The 17,090-nt window shown below is 46.8% G+C and overlaps 1 protein-coding gene across 3 annotated transcripts in view; it reads right to left on the reverse strand.

Moving 5' to 3' along the window:
• Window positions 1-17,090, reverse strand: part of RNF157 (ring finger protein 157) — a 91,221-nt gene that overhangs the window by 21,720 nt on the left and 52,411 nt on the right. For 2 of the 3 annotated variants that reach the window (XM_066381275.1, XM_066381276.1), the window contains exons 3-9: window positions 10,601-10,689; window positions 5,454-5,600; window positions 4,899-5,016; window positions 4,167-4,233; window positions 3,840-3,883; window positions 3,396-3,443; window positions 696-767 (exon numbers count right to left, since the gene is read on the reverse strand). In XM_066381275.1, coding sequence (XP_066237372.1) covers window positions 696-767; window positions 3,396-3,443; window positions 3,840-3,883; window positions 4,167-4,233; window positions 4,899-5,016; window positions 5,454-5,600; window positions 10,601-10,689 — 585 coding nt within the window. The remainder of the gene's footprint in view (window positions 1-695; window positions 768-3,395; window positions 3,444-3,839; window positions 3,884-4,166; window positions 4,234-4,898; window positions 5,017-5,453; window positions 5,601-10,600; window positions 10,690-17,090) is intronic. The other variant, XM_066381277.1, reaches the window with a different exon arrangement.

Genomic DNA, 17,090 nt, shown 5'->3' on the forward strand with positions numbered 1-17,090 from the left:
GTCTGAAGAACTGAGACAAGTCATAAGAACAAAATTTTACATCTGCTTCGGGACTTTACAGCTTACCAAGTGCGTTCACACGCTCAGTTTCACTTATTCTGGGAACCATTTCCTCAAGTTCATCTTATGAGGCCTTGACATTCTTATGAGGCCTTGACCATCTTATGAGGCTCTCTGACCTACTGAGCTGAGGGACCCAGGAGACCACCCAGGGAAAGACAGGGCAATGAGAGCCCCACTGACGAATGGAGGACACAGAGCTCTGCAGAGGGTGATCCGAACAAGCCTGTTTTCATTTCCAAAGTGACTTAGGTATAATTATCCAAAAGGAGGAATACGAAACTACTGCTCACAAAAATTAGGAGATATTTCAAAATGAATATGAAGCAATAAAAAAAAGCATTTGATTTTTTTTATTAAACAAGAACATCAGAAAAGCAACAAGTCAAAGAAAGTTGTTCGATTATGCAAATGAGATGCAAAACCAACTTTCATAGTTGGAAATGCACTGTACAAAAGGCTGAAAGTACTGGAGTATCTGCATGTCCCTGGTGCCCTAATTTTTGTGAGCAATAGGACAGAACTGATTCCAGAGTTAGGCACCTGATGTTCCTAGATCCTGACTTTATCAGAGAATTTCTCACTCTGCCTCTTGGGAAGAGTACAGTACATTCAGAATTTCGAGTAGAACTCGCCTTGGACTCTTGTGTGTTGTACTTGTTTTCAATCCCATAGATCTCCTGAAGGAGGTAGCTGACCCCATCTACCTGTGGAGCAAACAGAGAAACAAGTTCAGGGGCAGGCTGACTGCTGAGAGACAGAAGTGGGAACTCACCTCCCTCCCCCTGGTAACTAAGGATGCCTGATTAACAGTGAAAAAGATCAAAGGCCTAGATAAGCAAAGGATGCTTTTATTTGCTTATGTTTTCTCTTTAAGGGAGAGGAAATCAGATGTCTAATTCTCCCATCATTATACCAACAGGGAACACACAAGTTCACAAACAGCCTGACCAGGCAGTGGCGCAGTGGATAGAGTGTTGGACTGGGATGCGGAGGACCCAGGTTTGAGACCCCGAGGTCACCAGCTTGAGCGCGGGCTCACCTGGTTTGAGCAAAAGCTCACCAGCTTGGACCCAAGGTCATTGGCTCCAGCAAGGGGTTACTTGGTCTGCTGAAGGCCCGTGGTCAAGGCACATATGAGAAAGCAATCAATGAACAATTAAGGTGTAGCAATGTGCAACGAAAAACTAATGATTGATGCTTCTCATTTCTCTGTTCCTGTCTGTCTATCCCTGTCTATCCCTCTCTCTGGCTCTGTAAAAAAAAAAAGTTCACAAACAGCAGTAATACCTGTCCTGCCTGCACTGCTGCTGACAGTTATGAAAGACCTAGGAGACTAGAAAAGGCGGGACAATACGCATCCAAATACAACATTAGCTATGAGACAAAAGCTAGGTTTACACATTATAAAAATGAAGAAAGGGGAGAGAAAGATAGAGGAGGAAAACTGGTCAAGGGAAAGAGGAAAAGGGATAACATAGGGGGGAGGCAAGGAAGGAGAGGCTGACTGAGCCCCACCCCCGCCAGGAACCCGCCTGTATCCAGCTCACAGTGAAATCGCCCCTCTTGGCCTTGTTTCTTAAAACTCCAATTTCAGCCTGACCAGGCAGTGGCGTGGTGGATAGAGCGTTGGACTGGGGTGCAGAAAACCCAGGTTCGAGACCCTGAGGTTGCCAGCTTGAGCGAGGGCTCATCTGGTTTGAGCAAAAACTCACCAGCTTGGACCCAAGGTTGCTGGCTCGAGCAAGGGGTTACTCGGTCTGCTGAAGGCCCGTGGTCAAGGCACAGATGAGAAAGCAATCAATGAAAAACTAATGATTGATGCTTCTCATCTCTCTCCGTTCCTGTCTGTCCCTGTCTATCCCTCTCTCTGACTCTCTCTCTGTCTCTGTAAAAACAAAACAAAACAAACAAACAAAACTCCAATTTCAATATCTAGTTTCACTTGCACTAGTCTGGGCCCCTCCCCTTCTCTGTGGGAGGGGCCTCTGTCTTGATCCCCTTCCCCAAGACCTAGCCTGTCACAGACTTCGTATCCCCCTCCCCAGTTTGACAAAGTCTGTTACTAACGCCAACCCAGCAACAGAAAAACAGATAAACCATTCTCCTTAAGCTACCCCAGCCATCCACCCTATCCTGGCATCCTAGGAGGCCATCAGTGAGGCTGGTCTTTCCAGGCAATACCCTAGGCTCAGGATCTGTTTCCTTTTCTGCCTCTCTTAAAGCCTGTTTTAACTCAGTGATTATATTAGAAAGGACACGATCAACTAATTTATATGAAAGTAATATTGACTACTACTAACCTCATTAAGAGGGGAGAGCACTTAATCCAAAAAACAATGAATACTGTAGGATTTCATTCCCCATTCCCCATGGGTGCCGGGCTGCCAATGTCAAGGGCACCACCCCTCCACCCTCCAACTCTTCTCCTGCTCCTGCAAGAGCCCGAAGTGTAGCACACAGCTGGGGTTAGGACTTATAGGGACATATGTGTAACTTGCTGATCATTCTGGAAGGGGAAGATGGCCAGCAAACTCTGCATTTCAGCAAAGCACTGCTGGGATAAATGAAGCCAAGGGCTCTAATTGGTCCTGAATTGAACCCCAACTCTTTATCCTCTAGCTTGAAATGTTTCAGGCCTGGCATTTTAGATAAAAAGAAGGCTCCCTAAACCTAATGTCAGGAGACAAATCTTGTCCTTTCACTTCAAGGCCTTTACTCAGATAATGGCTTACTTAACACCAATAATTCTGGAACAATAAAGACACCAAAAATCAGTATTCCTTTCAGACCACCCAAGAAGTTTCTAACACACAAAAGCATACCCTTTTGGTCTGACCTGTGGTGGCGCAGTGGATAAAACGTCGACCTGGAAATGCTGAGGTCGCTGGTTCGAAACCCTGGGCTTGCCTGGTCAAGGCACATATGGGAGTTGATGCTTCCAGCTCCTCCCCCCCTTCTCTCTCTCTCTGTCTCTTTCTCTCCCTCTCTGTCCTCTCTAAAAATGAGTAATAATAAAAAAAAAGCATACCCTTTTATCTTCTTTGATTTAAAAAAGGGGGAGAGAGGGAGAGTGCTTACTTAGCAAAAGAGGAAAAAAAGAGAAAGAAAGAAAGAGAGAGAGAGAGAGAAAGAAAAAAAGAGAGAGAGAGAAAGAAAAAAGATAAAGAAAGAAAGAAAAAAGAAAAAGAGAGAGAGGAAGGGAGGGAGGGAGGGAGGAAGAAGGAAGGAAAGAAAGGGAAGGGAAGGGAAGGGAGGGGAGGGGAGGGGAGGGAAGGGGAAGGGGCAGGGGAAGGGGAAGGGGGACTCTAACAGTCCCTAGCCTTGATACTTACTACTTGTTTCTGTTTGAGGGGCTTGACACAAAAGGTCCCATCCGTGTGCTGGAATGAAAACACGAGTTATGACAAGGGAGGAGGGCCAGGAAGCACCGGCTGATCACTGTTACTCTCTTCAACTACCCATGTTCTGGGATACCCACTGTGTGGACTTACAAACTCCTACTGCTGGCAGGGGCTTACAAATGGCTGGTCTAACCCTTCCATTTGAAGAAGAGGAAATGAGGCCTATGGGGTTAAAGGTCATACACAAATTGGTGGCAGAGCTGGAACTGAACCCAGTGCAGCCCCCAGTGTGGTCTGTCTTCAACCCCCTCCCTCCAGAGCCTCGGGAGCCAGCCCCATCTGCTAAGCTCAGACAGTCAGTGACAAGGGTGCACACGCTCTTCCATGAAAGAATTAAATGTGCTAAAGTGAGGCCCTATAAAGCTGCTCACTTACCTTTTCAAAAGTGCCTAGCAGTACATGGCAATGGCCAAAATACTCTGAAAGAAATAAAGAAGATGAAGAAGAAAACCAAACAATACACCTGGATGCCCACCAACCTTCCCCGATTCCCTGCAGTTGGGTAAACGTCCTGTGCTGTCACCACAGAGGCACATTAATGGACCCGGTGATGTTCCTGTCAGCCCGAAGGCCTTGGGAACACAAATGTGGGAAGGGGATGTAGATGTGCCTGACTGACCCCTACAGGTTAGGCCACCGCTGCCCCAGGCCTCGTGCCATAAAAAGGCAGTGTGGGCAAAAAGAGACAGAGGGCGTCCATACCATCTCCTTCATCGACCACAGCATGGACCACTAATGGGTAAACCTCTCGGTCCAGATCAAAGCCAAGCTGAAGAGAAAGAAAAGAAAAGAAGAACAAAGAAGGGCTTAACATGCTTAAATCCATCAGAAAGGGAGGTATCAAGAACCTCATCTCTGCTCCCCCTTCATCAGCCTCATAACTATCCAAGTCCCTCTGGTTGAAGGCTAGCAGTTTCCTTTTTAAAACCTAATAGAGGTACAGCCCTGTGAACCTCCAGGTTCTTTCCTTTGAGCATCGATTTCCTGAAATACCCTAGGCCCTGGTCGGCAAACTTGCAAGCCACATGCGGCTCTTTGGCCCCTTGAGTGTGGCTCTTCCACAAAATACCACGTGTGGGCGCTACCTCGATAAGGAATGTACCTACCTATATAGTTTAAGTTTTAAAAAATTTGGCTCTCAAAAGAAATTTCAATCGTTGTACTGTTGATATTTGGCTCTGTTGACTAATGAGTTTGCCGACCACTGCTTCAGTAATGGGCCAGTATGCAACAGAACGATTATGAGGTTCAGTGTATTCTTTGAAGGGTATGAAGGAGTTACAGGGCTGAAGGTGAGTATGACCTTCAAGTGCCTGGGCAGTCCCTTTGCTGCTGGCCGTGGTCTTAACTAGCTCCCAGGCCCATTGGGGTCTGTGCGCAGAGCCTGCCTGTGTTCCCTCCCAGCAGCCATCACCCCCAGCAATGGCGGCACACCTCTTCTTCAGCCCACTGGGACGGGTCCACGGTGTGGGATGGCAGGCAGAACTGCTGGCACACCCCTCGCTTGTAGTGCACCGTCTCCGACTGCAGGCTGTTGTCTTTGGGGATGTAGCTGTTGATCAATGTAGGAGGCAAAGCAAGTTAGTATGTAGCCCAGACAGGTCCGACCATTTCCTCTGGCTCATGCCTGTTCTCAATTATCCACAGGTTCTGGAAATAGAATAGACTAGACCAGACCTCTTTTGTTATCTGTTTCCTTTGCTTTTGCTTGGTAATACTATTAAACTTATCTATGTAACCCACCTGGCCACAGAAGGGCAGCTAGTGTTAACAGCATCTCAGTGATCTGAAGGGCTGTGCTGCCATCTACCTGGCACAGTTTAAAGGGCAAAGGTGCAAAAGTGATGCTCTGTAGAGGAAAATACAAATTCAAGAACCAGATCTCACCTGGTTGTAGAAAAAGAATATTTTCCTTCACAGGTCAGCGCATGAGGCACGGACCCGAACCTGGCTGGGAAGGAAGTGGCTCGCCTGGCCTCTTATCCTTACCTGGCAATGCCATTCTGGAACTCCTCAGTGGCCTGATAGTACATGGTGATGGCAACGCGGGCATCAGTGTCAAAGGTGAACTCCACGTTATAGTGGACTTTAGCTTTGCCAGCCTCTTCCCCAGGGGTTTTGACTTCCTCAGCACATCTAGAAAACAATGAAGACTCAGCATTTGGCGGGTAGCAAATCAGTATTTTAAAATGTACCTTTTCTTTTTAAAGCAACTATTGTGGGCCTCTCTCCATGATCATAAACTTCGGTCTTCCTCTTCCTTGGGAGTGAGGGCAGAGGACTCTGTGATTGCTCCTGTTGGGCATTTAGTGACTTCCAGCATTTAACAGTGCTGCAACTAATGTCCTCCTGCATTTGCCAACTTCATTTACTTTCCATTTTCATTGGAAAATTAATGAAAGTTACCAGTCACATAATTTAGTTTCCACAAGGCCCCACTCCATCCCCCTCCCACCTCTTGAGAGGAAACCACTTTTACACTATCATTCCTGATTGTTTACCTGATTTTCTAAAGAACATGCTTGGGTTTCTTCTTGCTTCCTCAGCTTGAGGCCTCACCTCTTGACTTCCTACAATGGAGTGAGGACTGCCTTCTCTCCGCGCTCCACCCCCGTACAGGTACTACCCCCCTTGCCCCCCACACCATGCAGTGATGGCTTGGTTTTGTTAGTTCCATTCAGCAGTGTCTACAGCACTATAATTACATCAGCACTATCCACAGCTTGGCCACAGAGGAATCCCTTATAATTGTTCTTTTCCTGTACAAGCTTTTCTTAGAGTTTGTGCTCATTTTGTTTTCCTAAGTTACTTAATTTTCTATGTATGCCTCATCACTAAGTCAAACCCAAACTCTCTGGGTTGTCGGACTCTCTGGATGTACCGCTGTGCCGGGTGTTCTGTGTTTCATCCTCCTGGGGGGGGGTCCCTTCTGGAGCCCTCTGATTTGCTCCGTCTGGACCCTGGGATCCCTGCACCTGCACAGAGTTTCCATCCTGGGATCTCCCTCTCACCATCCTGCTGAGTCCCTCTGCCTCTTTCCTGGGGAATCGTATGTTTCCTGCCTCTCTTGGCTTCCTCCTCCTTGGGTTATACTTCCACTTGGGTGGAGCACAGCTTGCTGTAGCTTCCTGAAAAAGGGCATGTTGGCGGGGGGGGGGGGACGACTTTCTGAGAGATTATATTGCAGTCAGACTTCATTGAAAATCTGGCTGAGTAAAGAATTCTAGGTTATAAATACTTTTACAAAGCCATTTTGGCTCTAGCCTGGAAGCTCAGTTGGTTAGAATGTCATCCTGATATGCCAAGGTTGCGGGTTCAAACCTTGGTCAGGGCATATACAAGAATCGACCAATAAGTGCGTAAATAAGTGGGAAAACAAATTAATCTCTCTCTCTCTCTCTCTCCTTCCTCTCTCTGTGAAATTAATTAAAAAAAAAGTCATTTCACAGCATCAGGGCACTATCGTTCAGCTCCATTCCAGTGGCTGGTCCTTTCCTCCTTTGAAACAGAAGCTCTCGCCTGACCTGTGGTGGCGCAGTGGATAAAGCGTTGACCTGGAACACTGAGGTCTCCAGTTCGAATCCCTGGGCTTGCCCAGTCAAGGCACATACGGAGAGTAAACTACTATGAGTTGATGTTTCCTACTCTCTTCCCCTTTTTCTCTCTCTCCCCTCTGTTTAAAAAAAAAGAAACAGAAGCTCTCTCTCTCTCTCTTTTTTTTTATTAAGTGAGAGGCAGGGAGGTGAGACAGACTCCTGCAAGTGCCCCAATCAAGATCCACACAGCAAGCCCTCTAGTGGGGATGCTCTGCCCGTCTGGGAGGTTGCTACATCACTCAGCAACCGAGCTCTTCTCAGCACTTGAGGCAGAGGCCATAGATCCATCCTCAGTGCCAGGGGCCAACTTGCTCCAATTGAGCCTTGGCTACAGGAGGAAAAGAGATAGAGAGAGGAGGGAGGGGGGAGGGTGAAAAGCAGAGGGGTGCTTTTCCTGTGTGCCCTGACTGGGAATCAAACCTAGGACATCCACACTCCAGGTCGGCATTCTACCACTGAGCCACCTGGCCAGGGCCACAGAATCTCCTCTTTGTCGTCCACGGTTCTGGGCGTTCAGTAATCCGTTCAAGTTAGAAACTCTTACATTATGTGTAACTACTGATTCCTTCCAGGTTCTCTGTTCTCTTTCCAAAACATTGATTGAATGTTAAACCTTCTAAGCAGCTGCTCTACTCTTTGTATCTTTCCTTTTCTATTTTCCAGATCTCTGCTTTTTTTTTTTTTTTTTTTTCCCTGAAGCTGGAAACAGGGAGAGACAGTCAGACAGACTCCCGCATGCGCCTGACCGGGATCCACCCGGCACGCCCACCAGGGGCGACGCTCTGCCCACCAGCGGGTGATGCTCTGCCCATCCTGGGCGTCGCCATGTTGCAACCAGAGCCACTCTAGCGCCTGGGGCAGAGGCCACAGAGCCATCCCCAGCGCCCGGGCCATCTTTGCTCCAATGGAGCCTTGGCTGCGGGAGGGGAAGAGAGAGACAGAGAGGAAGGCATGGCGGAGGGGTGGAGAAGCAAATGGGCGCTTCTCCTATGTGCCCTGGCTGGGAATCGAACCCGGGTCCTCCGCACGCTAGGCCGACGCTCTACCGCTGAGCCAACCGGCCAGGGCTCCAGATCTCTGCTTTTTTATTCCACTTTCTAGAATATTTCCACTTTTTCTCCTTGCATTTAACTGATTTTTTTTCATTCTGCTAACATGTTTTTAATTCCTGAGAGACTTTTTGTTCCCTAAATGCTCTGTGTCACTGTGTCCATGGAATAAGGAAACAATACCTTCTCCGTGTCACTGGGGTTATAAGTGAAGTTTTGCTCTCCCTGAAGAATTTTTATTTCTACTTAGCGTTTTCCCCCATTTGTTTGTTTTGCCAGTGTCTTTCACATCATGGGTGTTCCTTATACATCAAAGAACCTTTGGTTGTTTGCTTCTATTTAAGAAATTTAAAACCCTTAATTGGAACTCTGGGAGGGTTGGGGACACCAGGCTTCCCTGGAGGATATCTGAGTCTGCTGAGGAACCTCCATGGCAGTCTCTTTGGTCCAATTCCTCTGCTTTCTGACAAAGGCCTGGTTGCTGGCACTCTGAGGGTCGGGGCAGGAGAACAGGCTGGAGCACTGAGCACCCAGTATGCCCAAATTTACTTGACTACCCTCCTGATGTTAGTGCTGCGTCCAGCCCTTAGCTGTGCCTTAGCCTCTAAGCCCAGATTCTCTGTTGGAAACTTTCCGGTGAGAAGCATCTGCTAGCCACTTGCGGAGTGCGGGAGGCAGCCCTGGCTGTGTAGCGTCAGGGAGGGGTCTGACTACCCTTAAGCAGACTTTCCACCAATCCTCCTGTCTGCCTTCCCCCTCGAAGCCCAGAGATACCTGGTACTGCCAGTCCCTGAGCCTCGGGATATCACAGCAGAGACCGGACAGGCCTCAGGTTTTCCCTCTGCTCGCACAGGACTCTGATTTCCTGGGTCTGCCAAATTATTTAACATGCACTGTTTCCTGCTTCTGAAACTTTATTTCTGCGCTCCTTTCCCATTCTCATAATTCTTGTGGATTTGTGCATTTAAAAAGTGCTCTTCAGTGTAGTTTTGAGAGGAGGCAAAAGTAGATGTTCAATCCTGGAAATGTGAGAATCAGAATTTACTCAGTTCCCACACTCTCAGAAAAACAAAACAATAACACTCTTCACCTTAACATTTACTGAACACCAGGGGTTTTCACTTCCATGATCTCGTTTACTTTTGACAACAGCCAGGAAAGCTAAAGTTATTATCATTTTTCTATCCCTAAGAAACCTGAAGCTTAGAGTCTGACTCCAGTCCACAGCCACAGAGCCAGGAGCACCCTGGATTCCTGCTCCCCAGCTGGCTACAGTGCTCGGCAGCTGCCCCATCTGTTCCAGAGCTGAGGCCTGGCTGCCACATCCAGAGCCAGGACCACACAGCAACTCAGGCCTTGCACCCGCCTCCATCAGATATGTGAGCAGGCCACATTCGATGACAGACACAGACAGACAGGACAGAGGAGCTGACGCTGGAGGTTCCCGTGGCCTCAGGAGCCTCAGTCTGCTCTGTCCCCCTGGGACTGCTCTGCAGCCAGGGGGCCTCCCTGGCTCCCTTGTCCCCACGATGTCCCCAGAGCTGGGAGAGTAGTTGGGGAAACAATAGAAATCCCAGGGACAAATAAAGTATGAAAATGAAGAGAAAGATAGAAAGTAGATTAGTGGTCACTCAAGCCTAGAAGCAGGGTTTCAGGGGAAATGGGAAGTGACCCTAATAAGTATGGTGTCATTGCGGGGGGGTGATGAAAATGTTCTCAAATTATTTAAAATGATGATGGCACAGGTCTGTGAATATACTAAAAACCCCTCAATTGTCTGCTTTAGATGGGTGAACCATATGGTATGTGGATTTTATCTCAAAGTTGTGATAGTAAAATAAAGTTATCAGAGAGAAATCAACTTCCTAATGCTAATAAGACTGACCTAACCAAGCATAAAATAGTCTGAGTTATCTTCCCTGTCCATTCAGAAAAATCTGGGACTTCTGGTTTGCCCTAACCTGTCTCCCCAGGGAACTTGAGTAGAGGGCAGAATCAGTTTAAAAGTCACACAGTCTTGGGGACAGCATGAAGAAGGAAAATTAATGATAATTAATGTTGATGGTGGTGATTAAGCAACCAACTCAGGGTGCCCTGAGTTCCTCAGAGGAAGCGCATATGAGATTAAGAATAAATTTAAAAGTAAACATAGACAACAAATAAGAATTTCATATTCCAAGTTCAACTATCCCATCTTTACATCAGCTTGTTGAGGTATCTGCAAGATTTACTTTTTCCCCTCAATAATTCTTTTTTTTTCCCCTCAATAATTCTTTTAAAAAATATTCATAAAGTAGGGGCCATAGTGACTGCTCCCAGGAAAGGAAGTATTCTTCACAAACACAGACTACACCACGAAGTGTGAACAATCTAGATGTAGAGAGGCCCGATCTAAGTGGACAAGGGTCAGGGTCTGGGTCTGGCACAACTGCTTGGTGAGTGTCTAAGGGGCACCTGGCACCTCTGAGTGCATGCCCCACCAGGGACTTACTTGACGAGTCTCAGTGTGTCCTTTCGAATGTTGATCAGGCTTCTCAGAGTCTTCACTGGTTCTTGGGGAGGTGGAGCAGCATAAGGAAACTGTGTCAGAAATAAAGTGGGAGGAGGCAGTGTGTTTATAAAAACGAATGACTATCATTGGAACAGGGCCTCACAGGTGACAGAGAACAGCCTGCAGGATGAGGCAAGCAGGTGCCAATCTCCTAACTACAGGAGGACACTGAGATCCGACATATCAAGTGAACTTGCTCAAGGTCACAGCCAGGAGAACTAGGATTCGATCTGGTGTTGAAAGAGTGAGATTTACCTGTTTTTTCCATTCTGCGAAGCTTTTCTGAGTTAGCATTCAAAATGTGGATAATAAAAATGCCTACCACAGTTCCAAATACCAAAGGACACACCGTGGCCGAGTTAATCACAAAAGGCTTTACTATCTGACCTCAGACAACAGGGAGCCAGACTATAAGGCTTTTCCTTTAAGTGAAGCCACATGGTGTCTTAGGAATTTAGGAACTGCAAATAAAAGAGAGCCCCACCACCGTGTGCAGGACTGGGGCCAACAGTCAGTGAGGAGCAAACTTTCCCTTGGGTGACCCTGTGCAGCAGAGATCTTCCAAAGGTGAGTGAGGCAAGAGCTCCCTCCAGGTCATCAAAGGCTGGGCTGTCCAGCATTACCTTACACTTTTGCTCTGGAGTTCTGAGTTGATCATGAGGTGATAAGAAAGGATAAATAGTAACAAATTTAACTGGGAATTGCTTTCAGGAGATTAACAATGATTTTAAATGTTTCCAGTATTGTTCTGGTGGGTTTTTTGTGTGTGTGGGGTTTTTTTTTGTATTTTTCTGAAGCTGGAAACGGGGAAAGACAGTCAGACAGACTCCCGCATGCGCCTGACCGGGATCCACCCGGCACGCCCACCAGGGGCGATGCTCCGCCCCTCCGGGGGGGGGGGTGTCGCTCTGTTTCGACCAGAGCCACTCCAGCGCCTGGGGCAGAGGCCAAGGAGCCATCCCCAGCGCCCAGGCCATCTTTGCTCCAATGGAGCCTCGGCTGCGGGAGGGGAAGAGAGAGACAGAGGAAGGAGAGGGGGAGGGGTGGAGAAGCAGATGGGCGCTACTCCTGTGTGCCCTGGCCAGGAACCCGGGACTTTTGCACGCCAGGCCGACGCTCTACCACTGAGCCAACCGGCCAGGGCCTGTTCTGGTGTTTTTTGGGGGGCAATAAACAACCTTGGCATGTAACTCACAGGAAACCTACTTGTCTGTGTTGCTTTGCAAAACCATAGTGCTCCCAGAAGAGTCTGTCTACCTCCCAGCGCTGACTTATCCCATCCTGTACTCTGACTGTGCCTTCCTCAATTTTTGCTGAATGTGGTTTTTTCCTGTGGAAAACATAACCTACAGTACACTTGATTTTATGAATTCAGTAAGAGTGCTGATAATTTTTTTTTTTTTTTTTACAGAGACAGAGAGAGAGTCAGAGAAAGAGATAGACAGGGACAGACAGGAACGGAGAGAGATGAGAAGCATCAATCATTAGTTTTTCTTTTCTTTTCTTTTCTTTTTTTTCATTTTTCCGAAGCTGGAAATGGGGAGTCAGACAGACTCCCGCATGCGCCTGACCAGGATCCACCTGGCATGCACCAGGAGGCGATGCTCTGCCACTCTGGGACGTCGCTCTGTTGTGTCCAGAGCCATTCTAGCGCCTGGGGCAGAGGCCACAGAGCCATCCCCAGTGCCCAGGCCATCTTTGCTCCAATGGAGCCTTGCTGCGGGAGGGGAAGAGAGAGACAGAGAGGAAGGAGAGGGGGAGGGGTGGAGAGGCAAATGGGCGCCTCTCCTGTGTGCCCTGGCCGGGAATCGAATCGGGACTTCTGCACGCCAGGCCGACACTCTACCGCTGAGCCAACCGGCCAGGGTCAAAATCATTAGTTTTTCAATGCGCGTTGCAACACCCTGGTTGTTCATTGACTGCTTTCTTATACGTGCCTTGACCACGGGCCTTCAGCAGACCGAGTAACCCCTTGCTGAAGCCAGCGACCTTGGACTCAAGCTGATGGGCTTTTGCTCAAACCAGAGGAGCCCGCACTCAAGCTGGCAACCTCGGGGTCTCGAACCTGGGTCCTCTGCATCCCAGTCCTATGCTCTATCCACTGCGCCACCACCTGGTCAGGCAAGAGTGCTGATAATTTACATGTATGAATGTGATCCATAAGAAAATACATTCAATCTAAATTGTCATATGTACATCTAAATTACCCACTTTGTGGGTATTGCAAAGCAACATTTTATTTATTTCACTGATACATTAAACATGTATCCTTTTAAGATACATAATAGTTTTTCTAATTACAAAGTATCATATTTGCCCATGTATAAGACTATCCCATGTATAAGACACACCTTAATTTTGGGGCCTGAAATTTGAAAAAAAATGTATTAAACTTGCTGAACTCAAGTTTTATTCATCACAAAATTCATGCAACTACTCATTCATTTTTTTTTATTTATTGATTTTTTTTTTTTTTTTTAGAGAGAGGGGAGAGAGAGAGAGAGAGAAAGGGGAGGAGCAGGAAGCATCAACTCCCATATGTGCCTTGACCAGGCAAGCCCAGGGTTTCGAACCGGCAACCTCAGTGTTCCACGTCGACGCTTTATCCCACTGCGCCACCACAGGTCAGGCCTACTCATTCATATGAAAAAGTGGGAAATGCAAAAAAACCTACAACCACTGTATAAGACACACCCAGTTTTCAGACCCAAATATTTCGGAAAAAAGTGCATCTTATACATGGGGAAATACGGTAATACACGTTCAAACAGAAAACTTGAAAAAACACAAAAAGTACAAAATCAGCCATCATTTTAGCACTAATACCAAAGTTAACACTGCAAAATGTCTTCCTAGTGAGGCATCCACCCACCCCCTCCCAGCCCACCCACTATTTCTGTATTGATGTTTCAAACTGTATATACTACTGCATAGTCTTGTCACTTGAAAATATGTGGTGAACATTTTTAAAGTCTGTAATTTGACAACATGACCATGCACATTAGCAATAGAAATGCACTTAATTTAATCAATTCCATATTCCTCAATGTTTTAAGCTGGTTTTACTGTTTTTGCTGATATAAATATTGTGGTGAGCACCTTGCTCCTACATTTCTCCGTGTTTGTTTACTTCCTTAGGACAAATTCCTAGATGTGGAATTCCTGGATCAAAGAGGAAGCGTATTTTTAAGACTTTCAAAAATATTTTGCCAAATTGTTCTTTTTCAGAAAACTGGTTCCAATTTTCTCTCCCACCAGCAGCGTACCAGGAGCCTTTAATATAGGAGAGCTAGTTCAGAGCCCATCTGCAGTCCATTCTCCACCCCCACTTTCCTTGGCTGTCACACTTAAAGGAATTTAAAACAATTTAAAAATAAGCTTAAGCAAAAAGTAATTAGGCAGGAAAATCTGACACAAATGCTAGTCTATTCTAAAGCCAAAATAAATAACTTTGGGATTATTTTTTTTTTCTGGAGTAGCAAAGTTAATCATATTCATTTGCACAGGTCCTTGGAGTGAGCTATAACTCTGCCAGAGTTTTGATTATTTTTTAAGACCTGTTCTTCCTCTACTCTCTGACCTTTCTCCTCCACACCCTCCAAAACCAGAAAAACAATAGGAGGGGGGGCTAACAAAAACCTGGTGTTCTTTATCTTCCATTTAGAATATTACCTGAGCCTTCATCCTCCATCATAAAGGTACAGATCCATAGTCCCTGAGCAGACCAAATTTCATTCTTGGTCTACTAGTCTTTACCTAAAGCCTGTCTTCATTATGGAAAGTGAAATGAAATTCTAGAAGCTGCATTAGGTCTTCATAAACTGTTGAGTTTATTTCCCCCGGGATGATTTTTTTTTTTTTTTTTTTACAGGGACAGAGAGAGTCAGATAGAGGGATAGATAGGGACAGACAGGAACGGAGAGAGATGAGAAGCATCAATCATCAGTTTTTCGTTGCAACACCTTAGTTGTTCATTGATTGCTTTCTCATATGTGCCATGACCGCGGGCCTTCAGCAGACTAAGTAACCCCCTGCTCGAGTCAGTGACCTTGGGTCCATGCTAGTGAACTTTTTGCTCAAGCCAGATGAGCCCATGCTCAAACTGGCTATCCTGGGGTCTCGAACCTGGGTCCTTCCGCATCCCAGTCCGATGCTCTATCCACTGCACAACCGCCTGGTCAGGCCTATGGGATGATGTTTGATAAATGGGAAGACAGATAAATGGGAAGACATTCCATAAGCCCATATTGAGCCCAAGGCAGAATGTCAGTACATGTGTGGCAGTCCCCCTCCATGTGTGGGCCTAGGGAAGGCTGTGTACAAGACAGAAAAGGCGGCCCAGGCCAGTGGCTCAGTGGATACAGCATTGGCCCAGTATATGAACATCCCAGTTTTGATTTTCAATCACAGCACATAAGAGAAGGAACTGCTTCTCTCCCCCTCCCTTTCTCCCTCCCTTTCTCTCCCTTTTCCCCTCCTGCAACCAGTGACTTGATTGATTCGAGTGTGGCCCCAGGTGCTGAGGATGGCTTGTTGGTCTGAGCACATCAGCCTCAGGTGCTAAAAATAGTTCATTACTCGAGCATCAACCCCAAATAGGGTTGCCAGGTGGATCCCTGTTGGGGCACATGCAGGAGTCTGCCTCACTAGCTCCCCTCCTCTCATAAAAAATAAGAGAGGGAGGGAGGGAGGAAGGAGGGAGGGAGGGAGGGAGGGAGGGAGGGAGGGAGGAAGGAAGGAAGGAAGGAAGGAAGGAAGGAAGGAAGGAAGGAAGGAAGGAAGGGCTACTTATTCCCTTTTCCTGGCCTCCATGTGCCAGGGCACTTGCATCCATGAGGAAAGACTCCAGCTGGTCTTCCCAGTCTCCACCCACTCCCTAAGTTAGTCAGGTGTCTACTGAGTACCTACTATGTGCCAGGCATCATGCTAGTTCTTTAGACAATTTTTTTCCATTTTAATTTATTTAATTATGATAAAATACACATAACATGAACTTGGTCACCTTAGCCATCTTAAGCACAGTGTTTGGTGGCATTCAATATATTCACATGTCATGTGCCCTCACCACCATCCATCTCCAATTTAGATACATCCTTATTTAATGTACTCAACCCTAACTGATATGTCTGCCATGCCCACCAGATTATAAATTCTCAGAGGACAGCCTGACATGCAGGAGGAACTCAAAAGTACGTTGGTTGACTGAACAAATGAAGATTGTCAGTATTAATATCCCTATTATAAAGAAGCTGAACCTCAAAAGATACATGTAATTATCAAAGGTCCTAGCAGAACCAGGGATTTAAATTCAGGAGCCACACTCTCTATTGCAGCTGCTTCAGCTGCCGCAGGGCTGGTCAACAGGCTGTTCTGATCCCAGGATGTTCTAGAAACCTGACTAGAGTGTGGAGAGTCTGAAAGTTCAACAGTCACTGCAAAGGGTGGGGAAGGAAGCCTGCTCAGGTTCTGGAGGCTACTCCAAATTCTCTGGATGACACTGTACGCTTTGGGCATCAGAATACACAAAAGTGTACCTAATGCCACACTTCTTCTATATTTTAACAGGAGTATCTAAGTTCTTCTCAGAGAAAAGTTTTCTTGGAGCAAAGCATGACAAAATCCTTGTCTGTATTATCTAACAGCACCTGCAGAAGACACAAATGGATATTCAGGGTATGACGATGTTAGAGAACACTGAGGGCAGTCTCTGTTCACTTTCACCCAAGGTGCTCAAACACTGTTACTGACAGACACAGTGGTTTCTCCTCTAAATAATTTTCAAAGGATCAAGACATTTGTCGTTGCCGGTTCGAAACCCTGGGCTTGCCTGGTCAAGGCACATATGGGAGTTGATGCTTCCTGCTCCTCCCCCCTTCTCTCTCTCTCTCTCTCTCCTCTCTATAATGAATAAATAAAATCTTTAAAAAAACCCCACAAAACTGACCTGTGGTGGCGCAGTGGATAAAATGTCGACCTGGAAATGCTGAGGTCACTGGTTCGAAACCCTGGGCTTGCCTGGTCAAGGCACATATGGGAGTTGATGCTTCCAGTTCCTCCCCCCTTCTCTCTCTCTGTCTCTCTCTCCTCCCTCTCTCTCTCTTTCTCTCGTCTCTCTCTCTCCTCTCTAAAAATGAATAAAAAAAAAGACATTTGTCCATTCATTCCACACTCTCACCGTGCTCTGCTAGGCCTGCGGTTCAGTGACAGACTAGGCACAGCCCTCTTACTTCCGTCTGGAAGGGGCAGGACTCTGATGACCTACATCTGATGCACAGCACCCTCCTGGACTTGTATGTACTGAAAGAAGCCTAAATCTCAGAATAATTTAAATCCCAAACAGCTCAAGCCCGGGATAGAAGCACAGTGTTGGTTCAGCCAGATGAATTCTTTCAATGGGCCCCAGGGAGTAGCCAATCAAGGCTCTGCATGA

Source organism: Saccopteryx leptura, chromosome 4 (genome assembly GCF_036850995.1).
Source record: "Saccopteryx leptura isolate mSacLep1 chromosome 4, mSacLep1_pri_phased_curated, whole genome shotgun sequence".
Classification (NCBI taxonomy): Eukaryota; Metazoa; Chordata; class Mammalia; order Chiroptera; family Emballonuridae; genus Saccopteryx; species Saccopteryx leptura.